The sequence below is a fragment of the Centrocercus urophasianus genome, unplaced genomic scaffold (assembly GCF_019232065.1).
Source record: "Centrocercus urophasianus isolate 14NV4802_14NV808 unplaced genomic scaffold, USGS_Curo_1.0 seq_2, whole genome shotgun sequence".
Taxonomy (NCBI): domain Eukaryota; kingdom Metazoa; phylum Chordata; class Aves; order Galliformes; family Phasianidae; genus Centrocercus; species Centrocercus urophasianus.
In genome coordinates, this window is record NW_024884755.1 from 3,994,125 (window position 1) to 4,019,464 (window position 25,340).

Below are 25,340 nucleotides of genomic sequence, written 5' to 3' on the forward strand. Positions count from 1 at the left end.
CAAGTCACCGTTAGGACATCTCAGAATTGCTACACTGAAGTTCACTCAGATGTTATCACATGGCATTTTGTCTTGTGAATAAACAGTGCTCAGACTCACAGGTCTGTGCAACGCCACCTCCCACAAAGCATCAGTTCACATCATCCCTGATACCTTCACATATACAAATTCACAAAGCTCAATACAGAATCATCAAACAAGATCATGTCTAGTTCTGGTGCCTTGTTTTGGTTGTCAGGCTGAAGGAAATTTTTTTATTTCCCGACCAAAAAAAGGATTTGTCCTAAGGATGCACACACAAAGGACAACATAGTCTCTCTCCTCTGCTAGTTAGCACATAACTCATACAGGCTTAAACACTAAACCCAGATTTCTCGCACTCTCTTGAGCGAGTTTGCTGAAGGGAGGCAGTTTGCTGAATTTTGCCAGGTTATGATTCCCTTTTCCAATTAGTCCCCCAACTGGCTGTATTTCATCAACAACTGCCAGATTAAATGCCTTACTTGACCATCTTCACCTAATATACTTTGATGTTCAGTTCTCAAACTTCAAAATACCTTTTGGACAAAGATCAGACAGCACTAAACAGAATTACTAATTAATTAAGCAAAGTTAAATTTTAAACACTGTTTGTTGTGTTAGCCAAAAGCCCGAACAGAACAGTCTTTTTTTTTCCCTTCCTCACTGGAGATCAAAGAAGATAATTCTCCCACCCCTCCTCTACCTAAAAGGAGGTTGGGGCAGGGGGGGGAGGAGGGGAACTCATAAACACTGGTCAGAACAGTTCAGGATGACAACTGCAGCAGCAAGATTTGTGTTTGATCAGTGGGCATATCAAAAGCCACATTAGCAGAACTCAATCTGCTACAACTAGATGCGCTATTTAATGTGGGTAAGTACTTCTTAAGTGAAAACTGTCACTGTCACACAGACAGCTTACCACTTTCTAACAGTATTAGGTGTACCTGGAGCCCTGAATGGGCCCACAAAGTGCTGAATTCTATTGCTGAACAGTGACAGATGAGGACACCAAGTGATCATTTGTAACTTAAAGCAAAAGAAGCCAGACCTATCTTCTCTAAAAATAGTTATACAGTGGTCTTGGTTAGTAACTGGTAATAATTTTGCTTTTGAAAGTCCCTTCACAGGGTAAGCTGCAAGGGTAAGCTGCAAATATGCATGTCCAAATGCATATGAACATTCACATGTTCACAAGATGTTCGGTCTTTAAATTCTTGTCTCTTCAGATTTTTTTCCCCTGAGATTCACAAAGGAAGAAAAAGAAGAAAAAAACAGACACTATATAACCCTTTATTCAAATGGAGACTGAGTAGGTAATGTTATTAATAATGCAGGCTTTGATATCAACTTGTTCCCATCTAACTCAGATGTTCAATGGGAAAATCCTGTTTCCACCTTGCTATGATAACAGGGCCTCTGAAAGTATTTGAGCTGTAAGATTCATTTCATCAAAAACGTTTCCCATGAAGAACATCACTCTGACTCACAAAATTAGCATTGTATAGAGAGCAGTGCTGTGGACCTGTACAGCAACATTATTTTGGCTCTGCTGAATCAGATGCACATTTGAAAAGCTCTCTGATAATTAAAATTCAGTAGCAGGTTTGGTGTTCCCATCTGCAGAGTCCTACATTTCACTGCAAGAGGTGGGAGAAAATGGAGATTTATCCACAACAGATCATACGAATAGAAAGCAATATAGTAACTAACAGTCCAGCAAATATGCATACATGCACAAGCATGTCCTTATCATATTCAGATGTAGGTGAGGAATGGTACTGAGATGATACATCACATTCTGTAAAACATTCAGAGAAATAAAATTCTGTCTAGGCTAGACACCACCAACTTACTTAAAATCTAGAGAGCACACAAGATCTCAAAACAAGAAATTATTTCTACACAGCAAATGCACTATTATTAATAATTATTGGACAGCTCTTTTATCAGAATTCAAGATGGAAGTCTGCTGTGCTGCACACTGCTCAAAATACAGAGGAGACAGTTTGGAGCATGCTTACTGGTGAAACAGCCCGTCATAATTGTTCTATGGAGCACAAGAGTTAGCTTCCCCCTGCAGCTACCCTTTTGGTAGAAAACTCTGCAATATCCTCCTAAAACAGCATCACTGTGAATTCTTGTTCAGACAAAATGTTGTGAAATCTGGTCTGCAATCACTACTTGCAGCAGAGCCCGGACAGCAGCCACCATATGGCACAGGCAGCTGGGGCCAGCAAGATGGGTGCTTGGAGCAGCTCCTGAAGGGTCCTGCTGCAGGCATAGGAAGCAGTCTCCATCTCAACAGTGCTTTGCCAAGAACATCCTTTTGCACCTGGATGGCTCCTTTCTCTGTAAGAACTCTACGGAAAACGTAGAATATCCCAAGTTGGAAGAGACCCACAAGGATCACTGAGTCCAACTCCTGGCTCCACACAGACCACCCAAAAAATAATAACATATTTCTGAGAGCCTTGGCCAAATGCTTGAGCTCCAGCAGCATAGGGCTGTACCCCTGCTCTTTGGTGCAGACCCTTTCCCTAACGCCCAGCTGCCCCTCCCCTGACACAGCTCCATGCCATTCCCTCAGGCCCTGTTGCTGTCATGGGGTGCAGAGCTCCCTATGCAGAGCTGCAGCCTCCTTGAGGCCCCTCCTCAGCTCCTCCGCTCTGGGCTACACAAACTGAAGAATCTCAGCTGCTCCTGCATCATGCCCTCCAGACTCTGCACCACCTTTGTAGCTCTCCTTTGTACACCCTCCAATGGTTTCATGTCCTTACACTGTAGTATCCAAACCTGCCCTCATCACATGGCAGAGCAAGACAGCCCCCTCCCTCACCAGGTTGGCAGTGCTGGACACACTTGGCCCTGCGTGCTTCCAGAACCCACTGCTGACTCATATTCCTGTTGACTCAGATGACGAAAGGGTCTGCAGTACCACACTAGAAATCCTTAAGAGGGACTACAGCTTTCCTCTAAATAAGCGTTTTGTGCACACAGTTCAGGGTGCCCAGGCTCCACGGAGCACTGAGCCCCATGCCCAGCCCCAGCTGCCATGCTGCTCCAGAGCCCCATGAAAATTCCTCAGGTAGCAGCTCTTCTAATTTTGGGTATCTTGTTTTACAGCTATGAGTTCTTCTCTCTCTTTTTGTTACCCTGACAGTTCTAAATCCTTTGCAGTACAAACTTGGGCACTTTCTATGACATCTTTTACTGGTGAAAGGACTTGGATTGTTGGATCAGATTTATAAAGAAAGAAAAATCTAATTTCTATTTTTTTGGTAGGCTGGGGGTTGGGACTTTCCATCTAACAAGAGCAGCTGGACTCTGAGCTCTTTCAAGAGCAGAAACGTTGCTTCGGGTCCATTTCCACAACCCCATAGTACTGCATTTATTATTTGCTTTTACTCACAAACTAGTTGTGGTTACAAAAAAAAAAAACAACAACCACACACATACACAAAAAACAAAACAAAACAAAACAAAACAAAAACCCAACCCTCTTCCAAACAAATTACATTTTATCTTTTTCTCCACAGGAGAATAAGGTTGACTGCTACTTGTGCTTTGAGGTTTGGATATGATTGAGATGAAACATCTGTTGAGAAAAAAGGTGTGGGGCGGACTTTTTTCTGCTAAAAATATCATGTCTTTTTTTTTTCCACCAAACTTGAAACATGTGATGAAATTCAACTTTTAAAATATAACCCTGGAGCTACTTGAAACTATAAAAGTCTCCTCAGTATCTGAGGCAAGTCAGAATTTCCACTGTTCAAGCTGGGCTTTTATGAAGAGCAGACTTTAGAAAAAGCTGTAATCTGTCTAGGTAACAAAGGGCACTTGTTCTGCCTGGTGAGGTAAAACTTTGGGTTTCTGTAGCTACTGCAGCAGAAGTGGAGTTGAAGCACACAAAAGCACCCTGACTGATACACACTTTGAATTTGGAATAGCAACGGGCAAAAGCAATATGCCTTTCACTGAAATTGCCTCTGTATGTCTGCATGTAATTGCTTGTGTGTTTGTAAGGTTCAGAAGATGACAGGTTGTTGTGTCTCAGCTCTCCGGCGCTAAGGTTCAGGCAGTTCCCTAGCTTGGCAGCTATCTAGCCATCCATATAAAATGATGACTCCTGAATTAAATGCCAGCTAGATAGCTCCTACTTCTAAATGCATGACAGAAATACAAGAACTATTTAATCCTGCCATAAACCATACCCTCACATCAGGCACACAGAGATAGGAAACCCCTCCAGGTGGGAGGGCCTTACAGGAGCATGCACACAGGATCTAAACAAAAGCCTATTGAAGAAAGCTATCAAAATCTCAGCAAAAGGAGTGCTCTGAAACTTGCTTTCCAGACTGTGTCGAGGTCAAGTCAAGCACAAGAGAATGGGCAACGTTAGGAATATCTGGGAGTTAAAGCAGGACTTGTTGCCTACTGAATACAGTATTCAAGGTTTGTAAAATGAATTTTATGTTTCATGTAAAGGCCAGAGGTTTGAAATGAATATATTATCTCCTGAAATAGCAAGGGCCAAAACTTACTTCAATTACAAGAGCAAAACCTGGAATAATTCCATGAACACCAGCATGAGAGTATTATCTGGCCCCAAATCTTTGCCTGGAAATATGCTCTAGTTTCACATGGGTAAAAAAGAGAGAGTCACAAGAGATTCAGAGAAGAATGGCATTTTGACTCACTTTTCAAAAACATGTTTAATAAAACCTCCACGATCTGTGGTCAAAGCTACAAGAAAAATAACTGGTAATAATCGTTGCTGGGAAATTAAAAGTAGAAAAGGATCTTTGTTCTTCAAGTAGAATAAATGAAACCACTGGTATTCATCATGTTTCCAAAGAAATTGTTTTCAAACTCCAAACTGACTTGTTCCCATATTTCATTCTTTGTTCTCGGTGGTGTATGTCCTGGGGCAAAGTTCAAGAACATTTTTATACTGCTGTACGCTTACAGTGACGTACCTTTACCTCTGCACCACACAAGAGATCTCTCCCAAATGCTCTTGAGATCATCAGTTTGCCATGTGTACCTGATGGCATACCTGGCACCCGAGCCCCAGCTTCCCAGAGCAGTCACCACAGCTGAGGCAGGAGAGCAGGAACTGGCAGAGCTGGCTAGCTGTAACCCAGCCACCTGGGTTGGTGATAATTGTTTGACAGCCCTACCCCTGCAGTGGGCAGCCAGCTGTGCACCAGCATGCACTCCTGTAAGCACAGTGATTGCTTCCCACTCTATGTGAGAGGAACAGCTCACTTGGATATGCCTACACATGCTCCTTCTCTGAATCACAATATTGACATCTTGAGGAAAACGTCAATGTCCCAGACTGATTTGGTGAGTCCTGATTACTCAGGCCCAGTACTTTTATCCCTCACGCACAGAGCATGAGTCTCACATCACTGGTACCCATTTCTTGGCCCTATCTCAGCCCTCCTACACAGAGCTTCCCTCAGGCTTCATACACTAGTGTGAACAAGCAGCTGGATGCCGCGGTCTGCTGTCTAAGCTCACTTCTGGGATGTGGAAGGTAATTGCTATAGTGTCCCTCTCTTTGATGAGATCTCCTAAGCTATTTCCTTTTGCTCTTTTTTTCTCCTCCTTCTCATATGCATCCTTGAGGAGAAGCAACCCAACTAACAGCCAGACTTAAGTTTTCATCAGTTACAGTCCCAGGAGACTTTTTGTCTCCTAGCAAACTAGTTCATGACTGCCACAGAGCTGTGAGTGAATGAATATACTTATTGTTAATTGATCATTTTTAATGACAACTCAAAAGGAGCATTAGCTTCTCTATTCAAGTAGGAAAAGTTGCAGTCTTATGTAAAAGGAAAAACTATAGAAAACTAATATTGTTATAAATGCTCAAACAGAAATATAATATTATTTTAAAAGCTCTCCATGTGTAAGGTGTTCACTAAGTGTCAACTTTTTGCTTCTTGAAGTACTTCTTGATTTCCCTTTTCATTACCTTGGTTTTCTACAGAAATACTTTCTATACTTCACACAAAATTAATATTAAAATCTGGCTTTCTTCAGTCACCATAAAGAACAGAGACCACTTGTAACTTAGGAAAGTTTTACTGTGTAGTGTATTTTCAAATCCTCTCTCCATAACATTCTAAGGGATAGAAGAACAGGCACAGATGCAAGAAATCCTGGGCTCTGTTCTCAGCTCTGCCATTGTGTTCTTGCATTGAGGAATAAAAATCTCCCAGGACTGCTGAATGATCTGAATATAGAGATCGCTGTAGAACTACTACTTACAGCAGGTGTGATCTCCCCAATCCAATGCAGAGAATTAATAACCAGATCAAAATCCTCAAACCACAAACAAAACACACTGTTTATCAAAAGCAACCAGGTGGCACCAGCAGGAGCTGGGGGGCTGGAAGCTACACAGAGAGATACCCGTGCACAGGGAACAGAGCAGCAGGGCATGTTCCCTCTGCACAGCAGTGGCTCAGTGCGAGGGGCAGGCTCACCTCTGAGGTGACAGAACAGCCCCCCTTTCAGCACCGTTCTGTGCTCTGCTTGCCAGCATGGATAGGAGCTGTTAGACAGCACAGAGGGCTGTTTTGGAAATACCTGGAGACCACTAACTCATTGCATGCAGCTACAGACAGCCATTGGATGGCAACAGCCTTTCATCACTACTGACCTGGCTGCACTTGAAACAGCAGCTCCAGAAGTAAAAGCTTCTGATCCAAATACCACCCCCCCCTCAAATGGAACAGCTAATGTTAAGAAGCACTTGTACAATTAAAAAAAAATAAAAAATTAAGTGCCTTATGCCATAAGATTTTCCTCCCACTCATGGCAAACAGCCTACCTGCTTTTATAATTTCCTGGATCTGTGTATGACCACAGGAAAACTTCTGCTAATCCTACCAGTCTCATGTTCTTTGGTGACTTTTATTCTAGCTGCCAAACTAAGCAGTTTTCTCTTGGCACTTTCCACTGCTCCTTTCCCCTCCTCCCTCTGTGTTCTTTGGTACTTCTTCCAGCTCACGGTCACTGGCTTATCAGCTGCCAGTCCGGCAGGGACTGGGTGTGTGTTGGACACGGGTGGCTGGTACCAGTGGGACAGCCTGAAGCTGAAGGTATCTCTCAAATTTATTTCATCTTGTTTTATGTAGTAGAAAAGAGTACATTGGAAATACTTTGACAAATGAAAAACTTCAACCAGTGAGCAAATGATCATCAGACTGAGGCAGTCATGTAGCATATACCTGTGTACAGCAAATCCATGGTAAGAGAGGAGAATTAGCAACAAGTCATTAAAATGCTGAATTCACATGCATACTAGACTGACCACAGGAGTGCTTTTATGGCAGAATTATTTGCCCTGTTTGCAATATCAGTGGTAAACAGGTATCTGGTTTAAGAGCATGACAGGAAAACAAAAATATATCAATAGTACTGAGTAATAACAACAACGCTAAGATAAAGCAACTTCATTTGTGTACAAGATGCACTCTGTGTCTTTATAGATATACTGATGTTTTGTGAAAATAGGAAAATATTTATGCCTTAGAAAATAAATGAAAAAACGTAATAAACAGAGCATTAACTGGGAAGGTGCATGCAGCTCAAAAAAACTGCCTTTTGTTACAGACTCATAGCTCAGTCTAGCAGATTACACAAAGGTGTTGCAACTAAAATGAACAAAAAAGTAAAGCAAGAAGTGTATTGCATGCAAATTGCATTTCCATAGCATGCTTGGTGCATTCCCAACCTTTTGTCAAGAGAAAAATAATCAAGACGTCATCCTTGACTAGCAAATGAAACAGGGCACAGATTGCTATCAGATGAGGCAGCTCCTCTGACAGGTACAGGACTAGACTGATCTGACAGACGTGTAAGATTTCTAGTTAGCAGAAACACTTAAGTCATCATTTTCAAGAGAATGGTGACATGAGAAATTACATCACCAAATACCTAATTTGAGTGATAAGTTTTGTGTCTCCTGAGCTTACAGATTTCACCTTCAACTTCAGAAGGCAGCTGATGAGGACTGATAGCTATATCCCACTGGGTTCTAAAGAGATTGCATTGCCAAAAGAAGGAAATTGCCTCTTTTCTGTGATCAGCCTCTGTCAGAGTGGGAAATTCCTGCTACTGGTTCCGAAATCACAGGCAGGGAAAAAACAGGGTTCAGATGTTCAGATGACAGTCCACTTCATACAGACACAGAGTAGTCAGACAAGAAAACTCTCTTGTCCACAGGCTTAGCTGTAACCATTTCCCAAAAGCTCAGGGGAAAGGAGGTGAAAAACGTTCTGGGGAAAGAGCAGGTCTCTCAAATGATTCATTAAGAAGCTTGCTTATACCTTGAAGAGCAGAGATACAACTGGGTGTCACAACTGAACACATTAACAACTCAAAAAACCAGATAACTTTGAGCCACCTGTGTATCACCATGATGGAGGAGGGACTTGCTATTTGACACCATTTTCTGTTCCTGCCTGCCATTTTGGCTTCCCCACTGAGATGAAATAAAAAATATCTCTTAACATCCGTGCTAGTTTTTCAACTTCTTCCAGAGTCATCCCCAGTCACTTCAGTTCCACTGAGATACTATTCTAACCAGCGATGAGGAAAATCCATGCTCTTAGTTACTCTAGCTGGGAAGACTGAAGCACAAGCTTCCTATGCAGATACCACTGGACAGCAAATTTATATGAACAAGTGTGAGAAGTGTATACATAGCCATGGCAGAGTGCACATCACAAGTACTCTGACAAATGAAAGTCTCTGAAATAGAGAGAGCGCTGGTAACGTTGGAATGAATGTTGCAAATAAATCCACTACAGAAACGATCTCTAATTGAATTATTAGTGAAAGAGGAAGAAGGGAATCAGAATATGACTGACTAACATAATAAGAGATAGAGGTTTCCATCAGTCCCTTTCCTATCAAGAAGAATTACCGACCATGTAAGAGAAAATTAAAAAATTCAATTTACAGTAGTTTTCCCCACAGTGAAATCAGAGGCAGGTGCTGGATATAACAGACAATACTGGTCAAACTGTTTCTTTCTGCACAGCACTCAGTAAACAGAGTCGCCACTATTGAGTTCTAACCTCTTGTCATGCAGCAACATTGAGTCAACAATCCGCTCTCATGGCTTAATGCTTTTGATGTTTACTTTGTTCTTTCTATAGTTCAAAAGAAAGCACTAATGCACCAGTCCTCTTACCAAATACAATCTTAATCCCAGAATCCCGAGCCTTTTGCTGTTGGCCAGTTAAGTCTGTTAAGACGAAAGGATTTGATCAAGCTTTACATAACAACACAGAAGTTAAATCCAGCAAAGAGAGCTCTTTTTATCTGTACTGCTCAGACGGCTAAGAGATGAAAAAAAGAGAGGGAGAAAAAAAAGGTAATGAACTTGGCTATGTAAAACAAAATAAGGAATTCAATTATTTTTCTTATTGCCACTTTGTCTTTTCAGTGAGTCTTCTAAAGAACTTGAATTTATTCTCCAATAAGGTCTCCAAGTGTGAAGGCTATAGCTTTCCCTTCACCCAGGAGAACTGTGGCACCTGCTGTGCTTTTTTTTGCAAATCTGCAAAATGTTTCTTTTTCATCAGCAGTTTTCCTGATTTAAAAAATAAATAATTTAAAAATACATATGAAGTAAGCATTGTAGGTCAAAACACTATAAGAAGAGGAAAATGATTTTGTACTTGGGAAACAGATGGACAGCTTAGAGGAAAGGTGGGACATCAATCATTTCGAGTAATTAATACTATATAATACTTCTAGTGTGAAATCTTCATTTTTTTTCCCCTTAAACTAATCGTCCCCATCAAATTTTTATTTTTTTCCCCTTAAACTAATTGTCCCCATCCCTACTGTGTATTTATAAAGGCAGAACACAGTGCAGTGATGATATGTGGTAGAGCTGGGATCAAGACTTTGTTTTTCCACTCGTGTCCTTTGTGAGAGTTGCCCAATTAACCATTTCTCAGCGTGTCACATCTCCCTGTCTCTGAAGCTAGTTACCAAATCTTTTGGATTACATGAATACATAGATACAAAACATGTTGCACCTGTACATATGTAAAGATTGTGATGTCAGCTACTTCATAAGAAATGAGGTGCATCAGAAGTAAAAATGCAAAACTGCTCTTGCTGGTATTAAGCTGGAAAGCCTAAAAATAAATCTAATAAAAACAGTCCTGTTGCTGACTAGTTTAAAAATATTGTTTATTGTATATTCTGACTGCTAAGCAAGACAGTTCTTTGCAACAACTAAGAAATAATTAGAGGTAAGCAAAAGAAAGAATAAGACAGAAAAAAATCAAGTTATTCACCTTGTTGGCACTTAATATCCTGTATCAAGTAACTGCTACTATAATTCTGAAAATTAGTAAGCCACCCTTTACTACAGTTACATCCTACTACAAGCAGAAGAGAAAACTGTAATGATGCTAATAATGAAACATTTTGTTGTGGTTTAACCCAGCAGGTGGATCAGCACCACACAGTCATTTGCTCACTCCCCCCCTTCCCAGTGGGATGAAGGAGAAAATAAATAAAAAATCCAAACAAGTAGAACTCCTGGGTTGAGATAAAACTACTTGCTAAGACAGATAAAGGGAAAAGAAAACAGTTACGACTATATATATATATATACATACATATGCATGTATATAAGAAGTGATGCAGAAGCAATTGCTCACCACCCCCAACCAATGTCCAGCTAGTTCCCCAAGAAGCAGAAGATAGACATTCGTAACATGGACAATCTTTCAAAATCTATTTCAGCGTCCTGCCTGCACCTCCATTTTCTTGTTTCTCCACATTCTGAAGTCACAGACGTGTTTTATCTGGTGTGCACAACATATCCTAAATACATACAAACACTTAATGATCTTAGCTGCAATGTAGATGATGCAGACACAATGCCTTATTCCACTGAAACCTATTTTTCTGTTCAACGTGAAAAATTACTTTTGCAATGGCTGGTGATCAAAATGAGTTTCCTTCTGGCAGCTCTTTAGGCTTTTTCAGCTCAGTCTCAGCAGCCCCCAAAGAATGACATTACACCACTATTACCTTAAAAGCACTGCCATTTTGCGTCCTTTTTTGATCACAGATAAGAGCAATGTTTTTTGATCACTGGTAAGCAATTTAGAGCAATTGCTTAAGATCTCTTTGCTATGAATCAATCAGTAGTCTCTGGAAGGAACATGATAGCAGAATATTATGGAGAAGGATGCTCCAAAAACCACTCACTTATAGTCAGAGAAGGAAGCAAAAGGCAACTAATGACACAAGCTGATTACTCAAAGGAAATATAGGGAAGATGTCACTAACTTAGTACATAATAAAAATAGTAGTAACAATGAATATGAATATCTTTTGACATGAAAGAAGTGTTTTTGGTATCTGCAGTTTCACCAATAGAAACAATCCCACTTATGTTGTAGAAGCAGGGTACGACTACTAGGCTATCAAAAATACATAATCTCTGTTGTGATTTGAGCTTAAATTTACAACTTGATTCTGGCAATTGGATTTTCCTGCTACGCAAAAGAGAGAGGATCCAACCTAACATCCATACTTTGTAAGCATATTCAGTGCAGCAAATTCTTCCTCAGTTATGAACAATCTGATGCTGCTAAAGAATACGCAGCACATAATTACACACAAAGTATCCCTGACCTAAGCGCCACCTCCGTCCTCCTTTTATTTAGAGTAATTTATGATCTTAACAATTTAAAATTCAAATCAAAATAAAACAATTTTGTTACAACCCCAGTCATCTTTTCAACAGAAGTGTCGACCACTGGGAGCAAACAACTTGATTACAAAAGGAGTGCACTTTCCAAGTAAAGCTTGACATAGTTTGCTGCTCCAAATGAGTTAGGCAAATTGTTTCCACTAACCTATAGTAAAAATCTAGCACACAGCCTGTGCAACTACTTGTTATGCTAGAGAGAGTAACTCAATTTCTGTCAACTCATTTTGTTGTTTGTTGGGAAGAATGATTAACAATGTCATCAAGCTAATCTCATCCATTCATCAATCCCCAGCTGTCTAACAGAAGCTCAACTGGTGTGCTCAGCAATGTGTTCTGACCTTACTGAAGGCCCTGCCCACTCAAACAGTGATTCTATCCCATTGTGAGGAGAGGCCTAGTCACAGTGGAATAGATGAGATGAGACTTGGAAACAAGAAATTATCTGAAGCAGTGATGACTCCATTCATATTCAAGAGAAGCGTATTGTGTAAGAGTTTCTGATCTTTTATAAATTAATGCAATAGTTTCCAAACTTGGCTTATGCACCACAGAAGGGGGAGCAGCATAGCACAAAACTAAATGCAAACATTTCCAGTGATCACATTCACCACTTCTGCTGGATACAGTAATATTTACCACTGCTATGCTTCCAATGGAAGTACTGGACAAAAATGTTGAGCTCCTTAGCGAATATATTTGGTCTCTATTATATAACCGGTTGACTTTTTTGATAACAGGAGCACAGTGATATGAAATACAGAAATAATACCTTACTCCCATCACGTCAGTTTTGCCCAGAAAATGAAACATATTAAGAGCTGCACTGTTATACATGCATTCCTATACTGGACATGTTCGTTGACTTATTCCAATATCCCTTAATATTAACCACAAAGTTTTGTTCTTTAAATACCTTCTAGATGAAAGTGCTCATCACCAATAGAGTCTCTGTAGCCTTCTCCAGACAAATCCTGTTAAAAAAAAGAGAAGAAAAATTAATGAAGAGTATATGACATAAAAGGTATCAAGAAGATACACTAGGATTAATTAAAAACACTAAATGCATTAATTAATGCATTAATGAGCATTAATGTCAATTTCCAGAAAAGAAGTCAATGTATCTGGTGCTATTTTAGAATGTTCTGGGCATATTCTAAGACAAAAATTGAATGCAGATAAACAGATTATGTTCCTATACAAGTCCTTTTACAGAATACTTTAATACTTAGCATTTCAACATTCTGTCAATCAAGCAAGATAAAAAACAACCCTGAATGGAAATGATAAAGGAGAAATAAGCCCTTCACTACCCACAGAGGAATGTTATCACTTGGTTCCACCAACAGAAAACTTTCATGTGCCAGAGATCACCCAAGAAAAGCAGATACCAGAGTCTGAAGAGCTGCCTGATACTTCTGTCCTGAAATTAATGAAATTTTGTCAGCCCCAGTATATCTAGTGGAACACAGAAGCAGCGGTCACGGATACTCAGATGATTTTATCTCAAACACAAAAAACAGTTCTCTAATGGTGCTGAAGTTGTAATAAAAGGGCATCAGTTGGATTTGGAGCTAATCCCACTTATAAAGATCCTGAAGAGCATTCTTACGCTCCTATTAGCAGATCATTCCAGCTCCATCTCTCCACACCAGCTAAGCCGTAAGCTATCACAGCTAGCCTTCTATTTTGCCTTCTTCCATTCATTCCAAACACTCCAAGCATTACCATAACGTCACTGATCTTACATTACAGGCCGTCTCCTTAGATTTTCTACAAACACTCTGTGCCACTGATAAATATTTATGGTGATGAACAAGGATATGGCCTTGAAAAGTTCAAGTGCTGCACTCACAGCTATTTCAACTTCACCTACAAAAACGTATCAGGAACACAGAGCCAGCATTCTCAGCATTAACCTGGGGACTGTGAACAGACACTAGGGAGCTTTTGGCACAAGGCGAGAAGAAGAGAAAAAACTGTGAAAATGAATGCCTGGCTGTGTTCATAGCTTTATCACGATGAACGCAGTTCATCTCTTTTTCCCAAGAAGCTGACAGAGGTTCTTTTCTAACTTGCACATGCCTAAATGTTATTCTTTGAGATTAGTTATCCAAAAGTAACTCAGCCACAAAAGCATGTCTTAGGAACTCTTCAGCGTCAGTTGAAGCATTTTAAAAATCAAATTCCATAAACAGTGAGATTTGATTGGGGGTTAGCTAGCGCAGAAACCCTGAAAATATTTCTCTCTTCACGAGCAGATACGCTGACATTTGACCCAAAGATAAATTTGACAGCATTAGGAAATGCTGTCAACCTGGTACAGCATGCTGGGATTTAGCATAGCATGACACTGCTACAACAACTGTCAGAAGCAAATCACAAAAGCTAGTTTGTTTATTTGAGTTTTTCTTCTAGAAGAAAAGGCCCCTTATGAACAAGTGCTAATTAATATCTATCACTGATTTAAAAATAATGGAAGAAATGGACATAATGAACAAAAAGAGCCAGGAAATGTTGGTGTAGCACATCATGTTTCTGCAAGGAAGATGGTCTTTCCAGAAACTTGCAATAGTTATTACACTTTTGTTTAGTAAAATTCCTCCATGTCATCATTTTCCAGGAAGCTCTCAGAGCACAGCCTGATTGCTCTCCCAGACAATGAGATACATACAAGTGACTGCGGGAGCACACATGGCCCTCCTGCTCTGTCCCACAATGGCAAGTATTTAATAACTGCTTTTTTATTGAAGACAGAATTCCTGCTCCCTCCTGGTTCTCTTGGGAAAATATTTCTGATTTTCTGATCAGCAACTATGCAACGAGAAGGTATGACCTTAATGGTGATGCTTCTCTAAGGAGAAAGCTATTTGGTAGTCATCTTCTTTTAATGTTTTAACAAAGCAAACGGTGCATGTGGTTATCAAATGTTGCCTGCCGAAATGCTGTCATTAATTCGACCTCTACAAAAATCACAAGTCATTACTTTTTATGATTTTTTCAAAAGATGCCACTTACAAATTAGCATGCATTTGTTGAAGGAAAAGGTCCCATCAAGTAACTAGTGCAGAAGAGTGGAGATGAAGGAGAGAAGCAGTAAAGCATTAATATTCTACATGCAAGCTTCCTTAGTTTCTCATTACATGGTTAATCATTACAGTATGTTTCATATTCTAGGCTAGTTTCACTCGTTCTCTAGCTCCTAGTTATTTAAGTCAAAGAGTAGTAACTTAATGCAAGCAAATTTCCAAAAAAATAGCTTCCCTTAAATCAAATTATTATAAATCACCGAATTCTAGTGTTTTGATGATGATGTTGAACCACAGCAATACTGTTAAACAGCACAGACACAGACAACCCATCCCAAAATCAATGAGTGTATCATTTGAACGTTTTGGTGACTTATTTCATAGAAACGTAGAATGGACTGGGTTGGAAGAGACCTCAAGGATCATCAAATTCCAAACCCTTGCAACAGGTAGGGCTGTATTTAAGCAGAATTCCTCAACTCCCACTCACATGTGTTCTGTGAGAGTACGATTGTGATCTGTGCTGCCTTTAATAAGCAGGTGAGAAAGGTGTGGGCAACTCTTACAATTCTACAGGACGGGAAAATTAAAAGAAAGAAAGAAACCTTATCACTCATCTTATTACCACTAACTCTTCTTTCGACAAGCCCAGAAGAACAACCAGGATGTCTTTAGCACTACTGAGACACGTGTCACAGACTGATAAACACCAAAGCAAACCTGCTTGAGAAAAGGATTCTGGGTGGTTTATGTAAACTCACATTCAAAAATAAAGTACAAAAGCTAAGCTAGTATCAGAGAAAACAATTCTGACTGCAGCTGGTACTGTAGAAGTATTCTCCCAGTAACCTGCAACAATTCCATTAATGTGAATAAAACAGTGCATCTACCACTAGTCTAATCCAGAAAGTGAAGGGGAACAATAGGACAGGGTAAATGTGTAAAACAACTCACAGCTCAATAAATTCTAGTGGGAAGAGAACATTATACCTCCAGGAAGAAGCGTGGCTGAGCACAGGGGAAATGCAGGAGTGACAGGACAAAGCCACCTGTGCCAGCCCTGCCTCCTGCAGCCATGCCCAAGGGCTCCCCACAAGGTGCAGAGCTGCGGGAGCCATCCCATGGCAGGAGCGGTGCTGGGGAGAGCAAGGCAACGGCATCTGGGTCATAGGTAGCTGTACGTCACTGTCCTGACACCATGTTTTAAATCACAACGCTGCATTTTCAAACTGGAACACTGAGTCATGTAGCAACCAAAACCAGATGTACCCTGTGAAATACTATATAAGTGAGGTCAGCGAGAACTTGAAAGAAGAAAGAGAAAAAACATTTACGTAGGATTATTCCAGCATGCCACTTCTAGAGGCTGCTAAACAGGAACCCACTGAGAGTAAGCGTCTCTACCTCACCAGGAGCTTCTCTGCTAAAGAAGTTGGCCTCCGCTAGCTACCAGTACAAATCACACAAAACGACTGAAATTCAGTTCTAACATCTGTTTCAAAGCTATGCAGGCAGCTGCCCGGCCCGGATGAAAAGGTCCTCATGTCCCACATGTCCTGATCTGATCGGTGCTGCTGTGCAGGGCTCAGATTGAAGAGGGTGGGGAAGCGTTAACTAGTGCAACTCCCTCAGAAATGCTGAGCAGCATATTTGTACCCAAGGAATACAAACACTCATGGGAAGCTCCCACATCCCAGTGCTCCCACTCAGCCGGTTACAAGTCAGGCAGTTGTCATTCACATCCTACCTTTACTGAGCAATCAGATTCAATGAATTCTGACTCACTGGGAATTTTATCTTTTTAATCCTATCCTCAGCCCTGACCACCCCACACAGCATTTTCATCAACATGTGTTTCTGGAGACTGAAGGCCAGAAATTCACTCTGGTGCATTAACATTTGACATCCTTCTCCTGAGCTCCCTAAAAAGGCTGCCAGCCAAAGCCTCACCCACCATTCTGCTCATAATACTGTATTCTTTCCTTGCCTTTGCTCCCTTTCTGTTTCATGCTGAGATCAGGTTCCCTGTCTTCACCTTCCAGGCTCTGCATGGCTGTACTTGCATTCACATCTACCAGCCCCCATGCCCACTGATTCCTTTAATCTTCATCACCACCTGACTCTTCCTGCTTGTCCTGGCTCTGTCTTTCCTTGCTGCTTTCTGCAATACCCAACACCAAGAATACAAGGGCCAAAGCGACAGAGTGAAAATAGAGTGTGTGTTTTAGCAAACACATTTGGACTAACACAGTGATTAACAGTTACACTTTTAGTGTAACTAGGTAGAGCTTCATCCATAGATTTATCAGATATACTAAAGGCTAACCCTTAATTTGGGTGGGTTATTGTGACAGCCAGCACATTTCTGAAGTTTGCAACTCCCTACTTCCTGAATTACATCACAGTTAATATTGTGTTAATTCGTATTTTTCAAAAAGCTGTCGCTTTTCTCCAGTATAAAAATGTTGCTCTACCTCTCCTTCTTCAAACATCTCACTGAAATCCTTTGATTTAGCCTAAGATAAGCAATTTTCAACATTTTTGGCAAGAAATATGCACACATTTCCTATTTTAGTGAAATTCTTATCAAAGTGTCATACTCACCACTTTCCCCAAGTAAAACACGTATAAAGACAAGTTGTCCAGCCAGAAAACTTTACTCCCTACTTTTGCCTATCTGAAGGAAACATGTATTGTGTCCCTTCTTTAATCTTTTACTGATGCAATAAAATCCCAGGACGTTTTGGGAGAGCAAAGTTGAAGAAAGATGTTTCACAACAAGGCTGCAAGGGATAAGATATGTGGTAACTCTTGCTGGAGTAGATTTTAGAGCAGTTTTAAAGGAGCTGCCAATGAGAACGTTATGTCACCTAATATAAACTTCAATTCCTGATAGAAAAATGATCCTGAGAAACAGAGGTCCAAGCAAACAAGGATGGCCTTTGGTCTTTCATGCAAACAACATAAAGGCAATTCACTGAGATTCTGCTTTCTGTGAAGAAAATGTAAAGCGGCTCATCCCTGGAGAAGACAAGGAGACTTCAAAACAGACCAACACTGAAATACACACAACAACTGCAATAATGCCTTTTTTTAAGCAGAAGCAGCATGCTCAACTTCTGCAATGTTTTCTTCCTCTGAAATATGAACCTGGTGTTCTGTGATCCATTACAGCTGGGTTTTTCTTCCTCTATTAAGCATGGAATCTTCTCTCAGATAAAATTTCTTCATTATATGATCACAGCAGGTACAGATGTTAAGAAAACAGATTTCTCCTCTAACATCTCCAATAAGTGATCTTGAGTGAGTTAAGCTGCCATGGTTTAGCATTTTACTACCTCATCTGTCAATATGGCCTCTGTGCTTGAAGTCAATGTCTTCTTAGTAGAGACAGTGGAACACAATGAGTGCACCACTAAGCTACGGAAATTCCCCCATTAGAACCCTAGCACAAGGTCCACGCTAAGAAGCCAGCCCCAAAACTGCAATGGTGAAGCACACAGATGCATTCAATTTGGCTGCCTCTGCTCTAGTAGCAGTAACTCCCAGCCGCAATAATGCAGAGGTAATGGTTGAAATCAATATTCCTAAATCCACTGATTTGCCAGAATTAGAATTTCCCAGGCTCATCTCACAGATGGTGACTAAAGAGCAATTCCAGTTTATGGCCCAGTAGCGAGAAGACAAAGACCAAAAGAACACCTAATCTCCAGTCACAAAGGATCATGGACTACTAGAGACTTCTTATGCAAGAAATACTCCTAATGTCTTTCAGATCCTGTTACAGACTCTCCAATGGGTACAAGGAGTAGCTGCACCATACACTTTTAAGGATACCCCATAGTTAGGAACATGAGGCTGGCAAGGAAGTGGAAGCAGTAGGATACTCACACAAAAGCCTTCAAGAAGGATGCCTGACTAAGAAGGTGAATGTGATACTTTCTGCTCCAGATCTGCAACTGCAAACAGTTGCAACCTCTTTTGCTGAGTCCAACACCTGGACAAGGCTTTTATCAGGATGAAACACAACTTTTTTGTATTCTTTTGATTTATTTGTTTTTTAATCTATGAAAATCAGGTAGTAGCAGTACTGAAACATGCTGTTTGCAGGTAGCTTTTTTGTCTCTGTTGCAGCGGGTAAATGGACATCCTCTTTTAGCGGCCAGTCACCAACCAGCACATTTAACTTGAACCATAAGATTCCTGTGCTCTATGCAAGGCAAGTGAGAAGTGAGTATGCATCCTGTGCAATGGATGGAAAACAAAGAAGCCAACAGATAAAATTATCCACTATTAAAACCTGTAGATATCCAGAAGATGCACCTAGGGGGCAGTCTGCTCTAGATGGCTCCAGTTTCATGACAGAACGTGAATGTTCCTGTATGCTCTGAGCTTGTATTTCATGATGCTTAGAAACTCTTGCTAGCTGTTGGATAGTGGCATCTTCCATTAACATGATTACTACAGTTTTAGAACCATTACGGCTTCTTTTCAAGGTGATAGGATGAGGCCTGGTTTTTCAAGAACTTCTGCCAGATTACATATTATATAATAGAAAGCAATTATATGAGTGAACTGATCTAAGAATTCAGCAGTTACTTTCCAAATGAAGGGTCCAGCCATTTCCAGCCAGAAAAGATCATGAGTCTTTGAGATGAAATGGACTGAAACAAGAAATGACTACTTTCTGCTATATTTAAATTCACTTTGAAGCTACTTCAGAAGGATAAATGAACTCAACTCTACAGATTCAGCTATTTACTTTGCTTTATTCTCCTGGCCTCCTTCCTGATTGCAAAATCAATTGTCCCATTTCCCCCAAGATCACTTCTTCAATATTGATTACAGTGATGTACAAGTCTAAGGACATGAAGGAAAGAAGACAAATCTTCATCTAACTTCCAGCCTGGAGAACCACAGTAACTTCTCCAAATTACTTATTCTGAGCTTCTTTCTCCTTTATGGCAGACAGATGGACATGGCTATGTATCAAATCTGTTTTCTGTTCAACTTTTTTTGCAATAGATTCAGTTACCAAGAAACTCTTTAATAAATAGACTTCAGTGCATCGAGGTGATTTTACCCAGGCACATGCTGAGAAAAAAGTTTGCAGAACATAGCTGCAGAGCTTGACAGCAGAATAACTCACTAATTTAAGATGCAGTCACTGAAAACTCTTTCCACTGACTACAATGGTCATTACAAAACCAACACACTGCATTTTGAGCTTTCTTGTGATAATAGCCTGTGTCTTCCTATACGGCAGGTTTTCATAGCACAAGGGCTTAAAGCTCCCCTAGAATGACAATCAATGCTCCACTATTATGTTTATGACTCTAAGTCCTTTCCTGCTAATGGATGACGTATATTTATGCAGCTGGAGGAAACCTGGTTTCAATAACTGCTCCACCACAGACTCACTGTGTGGTGTAGGGTAAGTCACTTAAATCTCCCTGTGCCTTCATTTTTCAACTGTAGAACGGAATTCTTGATGCCCACCTTTGCAGAGAGCTCTGAATCCTCTGGACGAAAACATACCCTGCTATTATTATATTATTATATATTATATTACCTTGTTAGGAAGCACAGGTGTGTGACCCTGGACACATATGCTAATGTTGATCCATAAATCTGTCAACAGGAGGTGCTGGCAAAACAGATGGTTCACATTCCTTCTCAAACCACCTCTTTGTCCCCAAAACCCAGGTATGTCAACTAATCATTTTATAACAGGTCAGGGTTTTAACGGGCCAGGAAGCCACAGTGAAGCACAATGCCACAAGCATTATGGCTAAAACTGGAGCCAAAAAGAGCAAAGGAGAGACAACAGAGGTTTCTCCTCTCCTCCCTGGCACGCAGGACAAGCACTGAGAGGCTCTGCAGAAAAAGATAAAAGAGAAAGCAGAACCCATTCCCACACATTCCTGTAAGTAGCACAGCATCGGTATTCATGCCTGAATGCAGATTGATGCTGCGTACACGGAAACAGACCCTTGTTTTTTAATTACAGGCAATAAAAAAAACAGACACACACCATGTGAAAACCTGGGTCAGATGAACAGTTCCATGTTGACTTACAGGGTCATGAGAATTACAAGCAAATAAAAAGTTTGCTCGTAAATATTTCTTACAAGTTACCTTTATTATTAAGAATTTTGACTCCCCATCCCACCAGTTGAAAATCGGGCAGGCTGCGTTTTCCTTGAAAACATTTCAGCAGCACCAAAGGCTGCAGCAGGGCTGCTGGTGTGGCTGGGAGCACCAGGCAGGGCCCCCGGACAGACCAACGGCCGTGCAGGACCGTCTGCCACGCACATTCCCCTAAAAGGAATCCCAGGGCCAGAGCACCACATCAAAGCAGCAGAGCTGAGCAGATTTCCCCTTCCCCTCCCCCTGAGTCTTTGAGACGGAGACTTCATACTCCAGAATTTAATATCTTTTTCCTCCCTCCCCCCCACCAGCCCCTTTGTCTGCATCTCTGTTCTCTAAGAGCTAACAGATGTTGATGCCATATAGTTTCAAAGAAAACTTTTGATGCCCACATAACTCATTACAACTAATATATTCCAAGAATGTTTGTAGCTCAGGAAACACTGGGGTGAAAAAACAGAGAAGAGGGGGCAAATGGCTACACTGAATAACCCTTGAGAGAAAATAAATAGTTCACTTCAAAGTCATCGGGGAATTCTTTAACAAGCTCTTTCTTCCGCAAAACACAGAACAAATTCAGCCGAGCCTAGAATTCCCAAAGGAAAAAAAAATAAAGCCAAACCCCACATAAATGGCAAAGCAAAGGAAGCAGCACAGAGGTCGCTCGGCTCACCAGCAACAAAGGACAGCATTCTCCAGGTTCCATATTCCCAAGCAACCTGCACTGTGCCAGGGCACAAAGGCACTGCTGAAAACAGACTGTCAACAACAACAATACAGAGAGCCCTAAAAAAAGCTCCCCCTGTCCCTCTGCACTGGATGAATGCAGGCAGCGATGAGATCGTTCAATTCACAAAGCACTCTGAATTCAGCCTTACAAAATATGCACTAGGACATGTCACGTATGGCTAAATTACAGAGAGGTAGCGTTTGTTCGTTCAACAAAAGCAGGTGATGGGATTTTTTTGGCACAGGCGGATCCGTGTCCTTGGCCATTTTCTAGGGTTACATCTAGGAGGCAACTCTCAGTAAATTTTTTGAGCAGGTCTCCTCCCCTCTCCTGCTGCTCCGGCACACAGCTGCATCCTTCCTGTTGGGTGAGAAGCCCCCCAGGAGTCACCATGGGCTGGTGGAGAGAGGGCTTGCAAAAAAGGGGGGAGGGTGAGAATGCGATTACATCAATTTCCACAGCAGGAGGATCAGATTGCATCATTGTACACAACTTGGGGCCCGCTCTTTTATCCCTGATGCAGGCAAATTCCCCATTGAAATCGGTGGGAGATCTGTCTGTGCAAGGACTGCAGAATCGAGCATTCTGTGATCACAGAATTAGAAAGCAGTAGGAAGCCACACCTGGCAGCACCTCTCAGTGGTGCTCTCCCCTCTGATGGGATGGATATAAAATCAAAACAAACACAAGTACAATAGCAATGCTAAACTCCTTCTCCCTTTCATACACACTCCTACAATCCACCACCACACTTAACGTATAGAAGTCTGAAGAAAGTTCCTGTCAGTGAGCTGGAGACTCCCCACAGAATAAATAACAAGAAAGGATTTTTATAGGGAAAAAAAGGTGTAGAGCAGGGAAGTGTAGGGGTCTCTAATCTAATAATCAAACTGCTTCAAACAAGCAGGTGTGTTCTACTTGTATTTTTCAGAGTGTTCGAAGGACGAGAGAAACCACACATGAAAACCTCAGAGCCAGTCAGCTCAACTTGTGCAGCACAACAACGCGAGGTCTCTTTTCTCAAAAGAGAGATTTTCACATAGAAGCCATGGTACCACAGCACAACATACAGAATTGCTGGTTTTTCTCTGCTGCTCATTTCCACAAACCACACTTTGCATCCACTTTCATCTGCATAAAAGTATTCCATATAGCAGCTCAGTAGTTTCCCCATTTCAGCTGCTGCTACCCCCTGCACACATTCTTGCCAGAATCATTATTCCCCAAAACACACTGGTAAACAGCTTAGGAAAACCAGAAGTAAAATCTTGTATCAGATTTGCTCAGGATAAAACATGGCTCTTGGTAAAATGCCTCGTTGTTACCTCTCTTGCCTCACTGCTTAGGGATGGCTAATTTCCTCCAGGGAGTAACAAGGAAGGCATCCTCAAGCTTTGTGGCTTTGCAAATAAAATACCTTACTGCTGAGTTCATTCACCACATTTTGGGGTAGCAGGAAGCTTCAGCAGGAGAGCAGACAGCAGAGGTGCTTAGGTAGCTCAAATCTACTCTGTAGACATGGAGATTTCCACAGTGCCAGAGTGGGCTCTGGTGGGTAGAGTCAGAAGAGACAGGACAACAAAAGAACAGAACAGAGAACATCGAGTGCTAAAAGCATGGAAACTGAAGTCTAAAAATACGAGTACGTCAAAGATATCACCCATGCATTTTCAATGGTGTTCTTACGTACTCCAGAAGTCTAGACAGAATTCTTTCAGATGTGTGTTTCTTCCTCAGACACACAGAAACCATGCTACAGACGGGAGAAAAACCACCTTCAGACTGCCAGGATGAAGCAGATCCTCATTTTGAAGAGACTCTTGACATTCCAGGCATCCAAACGCTGGATGTAAATACAAATATCAGGCCATTGGTATGGCTTTTCTCCTGAACTGGGCAGAATTATGCCCAAGGGACATCCAAAGACCTTAGAAGAGCTTTTATGTCTATTTTTCACAATTTCAGGGAAAGTGTTTGGCTTTCTGGTTTTGGAATGTGCTTGTTTGTTTTCACATTGCAAGAACAGAAACTTTAAGAAAAAAAGATAAATTTTGCTAGAGATCAAGTTTCCTTTCAAGAAAGTGATAAAAAAAAAACAAAAATACACAAATCTCACAGCTCCTTTATCTAAACACAGAAACTTATCTTGCAAAGATATCCAGCCCTGGGTTTCTGATTCATTATGGGTGAAAATACTCTTCCAGTATTCCACTATTTCCACTAAGAAGTATTACTGTTACCCATCACTCTTGTGCAGAGTACCTGAGCAGAGGCCACTGCTGGTGGCATGGGAAATGCAGCTTCCCACCTAGCAACAGCTGATGTGACAAACTTGACATCACCAGTCCTTCTTTTCCCACAAAGAAAGGGACAAAGCTGAAAGTGAAACATACTCAGTACTTACCATAATCTCAGGACCACACTAAGTATTCCTCCTTGGGAAGTGACCAGTAAGTGACACAACCCAAACCTTACCAGGTTACCATCCTGTCTGGCTTTTTTTTTAAACCAACTTAACTCCATCTTGGTGGCAAGGTTTTGTACTCATCTGCTATGATTCATGACAACTTATTTAAACAGAAAGGCCAGTTGAAATCCTTTAAATGATGTTTATACAATCTTTAATATTTTCCACGATGATCAGACACATTCAGGAGGGAGGAAGACGAATGACAGCCAAATGCAGATTAAATGCACAGCAGCAGGCTGGACTGGCCCCATGCAGTTATTAAGAAGGACAGCAGCATTTAAAATTCACATTTGCCTGGAAAAGTTTTGCCTACTCTTACACAAACACCTGAAGGGCATTAAAGAAGAAAGAAAACCTCAGCATTTCCAGTCAGCTTACTTTGCTCACTTCACAGCAGATCATTTCCTTCATTTTCTCCTTCAAGCCCGTTGGTTGCTTAGTGTGCTCCAATATGGAAGGTGCACAGAGGAGTGGTGCAAATAATTATTAAAATAAAGGCAAACAAGGAAGATTTATTACCCTAAGCTACTTCATTTTAATTTTTAAGTACATACTTACTGTCATTACTGGCATCACAGTTAACATTGTTATTTTAATGTCAAATGTCTTTAATGCCATTAATTTTTAATTGCTTCATTAAAGAATGAGAGAAAATTAACACAAACAGACTAGATATCTTCTCCCTCTTAACTTCAGTCAGAAGAGTCTGTCGGGCAGCCCAGATTGCATCAACAAGTTCACAAGCTCACAACAAACCAGCAGCGCAGTACAAACACGGCTGTTCAAGCCATCCTGGCAGGACATGTAAGCCTTGATTTGGATCCCAGTTTTAGCCTAGTTTCACATTTCTGTAACTGCAGTGGAACAAAATCAGAGAGGCTGGAATGAGAACTGTGTGTTCGCCTCTCACTGGAGCATTGAGGACCAGCTCAGTTCATAGTTAGCTAAAGCATCAGTATCGATATCAAAGTAGATATTTTAACTTATGTTGAAAACTCTTAAGATTTCTTCCACAAGCAAAATATTAGGAACTTGCCCCAGAGAAAGATGAAAGGAACCAATCTCCCCTTTAAATTACCAAGCAAGCCTGGGCCTTGACTCCCTTTTCAATGGGAAGTCAAAACGTCTGACTTCAATCAGTTTGTATAAACCAGCTTTTGTTTTTCCTTTTGCCCA

The 25,340-nt window shown here is 41.0% G+C and overlaps 1 protein-coding gene across 3 annotated transcripts in view; it reads right to left on the bottom strand.

The window, feature by feature from the left end:
• The window catches only part of NKD1 (NKD inhibitor of WNT signaling pathway 1), a 106,399-nt gene that overhangs the window by 28,117 nt on the left and 52,942 nt on the right, over window positions 1-25,340 (bottom strand). For all 3 annotated transcript variants that reach the window (XM_042821465.1, XM_042821466.1, XM_042821467.1), the window contains exon 5: window positions 12,702-12,759. In XM_042821465.1, coding sequence (XP_042677399.1) covers window positions 12,702-12,759 — 58 coding nt within the window. The remainder of the gene's footprint in view (window positions 1-12,701; window positions 12,760-25,340) is intronic.